This window comes from Guillardia theta (genome assembly GCF_000315625.1).
Source record: "Guillardia theta CCMP2712 unplaced genomic scaffold GUITHscaffold_30, whole genome shotgun sequence".
NCBI classification, from domain to species: domain Eukaryota; class Cryptophyceae; order Pyrenomonadales; family Geminigeraceae; genus Guillardia; species Guillardia theta.
The window spans coordinates 701,003-702,717 of NW_005434644.1; the positions used below are offsets into that span (position 1 = coordinate 701,003).

A 1,715-nucleotide genomic window follows, 5' to 3' on the forward strand; every position below is an offset into this window, starting at 1 on the left:
TACCCTACCCTACCCTCCCTTCCTCCTCCTCCCTCCCTCCCTCCCTCCCTTCCCTCCCTCCTCCCTCCCTTTAGCGCTTCCCTGTACCTCTCCCAGGAGCCTCACATCGTGCGACAGAGCAACAGAGGCAGCGACGGAGTTTCAGAGGCTCCGGCAGAGCACCGAAGACGCTGAGAAGCTCTTCTCCATCAAGGAAGCAACATGTAAGACCGACGCCTGCAGTCTGCGAGGTTGCTGAGCAAGGGCCAGGGCGAGGGAGGCTGCAGGCGCTGGAGGAGCAGCGGGAACAGGCGCAATGCCAGATGCGGGAGCTGAAGCAGGAGGTGAGGGGCCTGTGCTCCTGACAAGACTCTGGTGACTGTGGAAAAAGATGGAGTTCAGGCTGAGGGCGAGCGTGGAGAAGCATGAGGAGGTCGTCTATCGGATCAACATGGAGAGGAGCAGGCTGGAGTCAGAGTTGCAGTCCGCGGCCTCCGAGGCTGAGAGGATGAAAGCTGACCTGGAGGAGAAGGACCTTCAGATCAGGGCGATGGGGAGGACCCTCCAGGACGCAGGTGCTGTGCATTGCGGAGGTGGCTCGTGCGTTGAGACGTGGGGCCCTCGCAGCAAGGGAAGCGAGGCTCTCTGCTCAGAACATCGAGCTGCTCCAGGTGCGACGGCTCCCTGTTCTCCTCCTGCTGTGCGAGCGGGATGCAGGCGAGCAAGCGGGAGCACGCCAAGGAGAAGCAGGACTGGGCGCAGGAGAGGGCGAGGCTGATGGCGGAGATTAAGAGCAAGGAGATCTCTGCCAAGGAGGTCGCTGAACCCCCTGTTCCTCCTCCTGCTGCACGGGTCAAGGCTGACGCGCTCGTGGGGCAGGCGGAGCTGCAGCACGTGTCAGAGAAGAACAGCTTGAAGAAGGCGAGGAAGAGCCTCTGGCGCTGCCGCTGACAGGAACCTGAGCAGGCGCAGGCGGACATGCAGAAAGAGATGGAACATCTGCAGTCGCAGGTGGGACTGACCCGCCGCCTCCTCCCGTCCCGTCCTTCCCCTCCCTCCATCCCCCTCCCTCTCCCCTCCCCTCCCTTCCCCTCTTCTCCTCCCCCCTCCCGGCTCTGATCGCGTTGCTCCTCCTGCAGCTGCACCAGAAGAGCGTCAAGGTGTCCGAGCAGCACAACATCATCGAAGAGTACAGGAAGTGAGGAGGCTGCGGTTGTTTGTCCCTCCTCCTCACCCGTCGCAGGGCGGAGTCGTCGTGGATGGTCGAGAAAGCTACCCTGCAGCAGACGGAAGTCTCCCTCCGAAACCGTCTGGCTGAGGTGGAGGACGAGCAAGAATCGACGCTGCTCCCTCATGTGGCTACCAGGTGGAGCGCCGGTATGGCCTGCAGCTCCAAGCGCAGGCGAAGAGTGTCGAGCAAGCGAGGGTGAGAGGGGAAGGAGGAGAGAGGAAGGAATGGAGAGCAGGGGGGGGAGGGGGTTGGCAGGGGGTGCGAAGAGTTGGGATGTAGGGAGAGAAAGAATTGTGTTGGGGAGAGGGAGATTGAAGGCCTTCGCTTTCTTGGCCTCTGACGAATTTCAGGACGCGCTGAGTGCAACGGAGACGTCGCTGAATGCCAAGTAAGAGGAAATTAATGCCAGCATCCAGCATCCTCCTCTTCCTCTTCATCCCTCGTCCTCCTCCTCCTCCTCCTCCTCCTACCTCCGTTCCCTCCCTCCCCTCCCCCCCCTCCAACC

The 1,715-nt window shown here is 62.0% G+C and overlaps 1 protein-coding gene across 1 annotated transcript in view; it reads left to right on the plus strand.

Moving 5' to 3' along the window:
• Positions 1-1,602, plus strand: part of GUITHDRAFT_107783 (hypothetical protein) — a gene marked incomplete at both ends in the record, with an annotated part of 1,800 nt that extends 198 nt beyond the window's left edge. Inside the window, 10 exons of the mRNA XM_005833501.1 lie at positions 118-203; positions 250-323; positions 371-554; positions 607-650; positions 697-795; positions 946-990; positions 1,119-1,177; positions 1,223-1,298; positions 1,346-1,405; positions 1,561-1,602. Coding sequence (XP_005833558.1) covers positions 118-203; positions 250-323; positions 371-554; positions 607-650; positions 697-795; positions 946-990; positions 1,119-1,177; positions 1,223-1,298; positions 1,346-1,405; positions 1,561-1,602 — 769 coding nt within the window. The remainder of the gene's footprint in view (positions 1-117; positions 204-249; positions 324-370; positions 555-606; positions 651-696; positions 796-945; positions 991-1,118; positions 1,178-1,222; positions 1,299-1,345; positions 1,406-1,560) is intronic.
• Between the last annotated feature and the right edge of the window lie 113 nt (positions 1,603-1,715).